The 1,224-nt window shown below is 68.5% G+C and overlaps 1 protein-coding gene across 1 annotated transcript; it reads right to left on the bottom strand.

Moving 5' to 3' along the window:
- Positions 1 to 305: 305 nt before the first annotated feature.
- LOC113942624 (eosinophil granule major basic protein 1-like) lies at positions 306 to 1,193 on the bottom strand. Its single transcript, XM_027633720.1, has 3 exons — positions 930 to 1,193; positions 719 to 853; positions 306 to 422 (listed from the first exon to the last, which is right to left on the bottom strand). The coding sequence occupies exons 1-3, from the start codon at positions 1,119 to 1,121 to the stop codon at positions 306 to 308; spliced, it is 444 nt and encodes a 147-aa protein (XP_027489521.1). The 5' UTR covers positions 1,122 to 1,193.
- Between the last annotated feature and the right edge of the window lie 31 nt (positions 1,194 to 1,224).

Below are 1,224 nucleotides of genomic sequence, written 5' to 3' on the forward strand. Positions count from 1 at the left end.
GCACCCCCACCCCCAGGGACCCCCTCAGCCCCAGGGATCACCCACCGACCCCTCAATGCCAGCCCCCCCCCAGTGACAGACCCCCCAGTCACCCCACACTAGACCCCAATGCCCCGGTGTCACTCCCCAGCCCGAGGTGCCACAGCACCCTCCCCTCCAACCCCACCATGGGCAGGGGGTCCCCTGCAGCCCCCCCGAAGCTCCCCCAGAGCCCCCACTGACTGTTGGTGCAGAGGCTGGTGCAGAAGTGGTGGCCGGGCAGGGGGTGCCCAGGTAACCAGTGGCTGAAGTCCCAGGGGCTCCGGTCAGTCCAGTGGCAGCGGGGTCTTGGGGTCTGCCAGGTAGAAGGGTATGTGGACCCTCGGCACCGGGTATGGGGTGCCCAGGGGGGTGGAGGGCAGGCTGGGCACCCGGGGTGGGTACTGGGGACAGTAGGATGGGAATGGGACTCTCAGGGTTGGCAGCGGGATACCCGGGATAGGCACCGGGGATAATGGAATGGGAATGGGACATCCAGGGTGAGCACTAGGGATACTGGCACAGGGCTGGAGTATCCAGAGTGGGTACCAGGGACACCGGGGTGGGGTTGGGGCGTTCGTGGTGGGCACTGAGGACACTGGGAATGGGGCTGGGACACCCAGGGTGGGCAGTGGGGACACTGGGATGGGGCAGGGTGCCCCAAGGCCGGGGTGGTGGGCGCGGGGCGGGGGGTCCTTACGGCGGGGTCGCTGACGGCACCGATCCAGACCAGGCCTGCGTTGCTGAGCCGGTGCACCAGGCGCACCAGGAAGGCATTGGTGCTGGCACTGTGGATCGAGGCCAATTTCCCGCGGTATCTCAAGGCACAGAAACTCTGCAGGGACGTGGCTGTCACACGGGGGGACCAGAGCCCCCCACCCTGACCCCCCACCCAACCCGCCCCGTCCCACCTGTGCTTGCCGGAAGGTCCGGCACCTGGGCACCATGATGTAGGTGGGGGTGCTGGCTCCTGGTGCGCTGGGGACGCTGAGTGTCTGTGTGTCGCTGGCCCCAACAGCCTCCTCAGGCACCTCCAGCCCCATCGCCTCCTCCATCTCCTCTGCCACGGGGCTGGCAGGGCCTAGGGGCACCAGCAGTGTCATCCCGGGGTCGGATTTGTCCCCAGGATGTCTCCACGGGCAGGTGGGGGTGTGGGGGCCACTCACCGGAGCAGCTGGGGGGCACAGTGCCCAGCAGGGCCAGGGC

The sequence above is a fragment of the Corapipo altera genome, unplaced genomic scaffold (genome assembly GCF_003945725.1).
Source record: "Corapipo altera isolate COAL_440 unplaced genomic scaffold, ASM394572v1 48054, whole genome shotgun sequence".
Lineage (NCBI taxonomy): Eukaryota > Metazoa > Chordata > Aves > Passeriformes > Pipridae > Corapipo > Corapipo altera.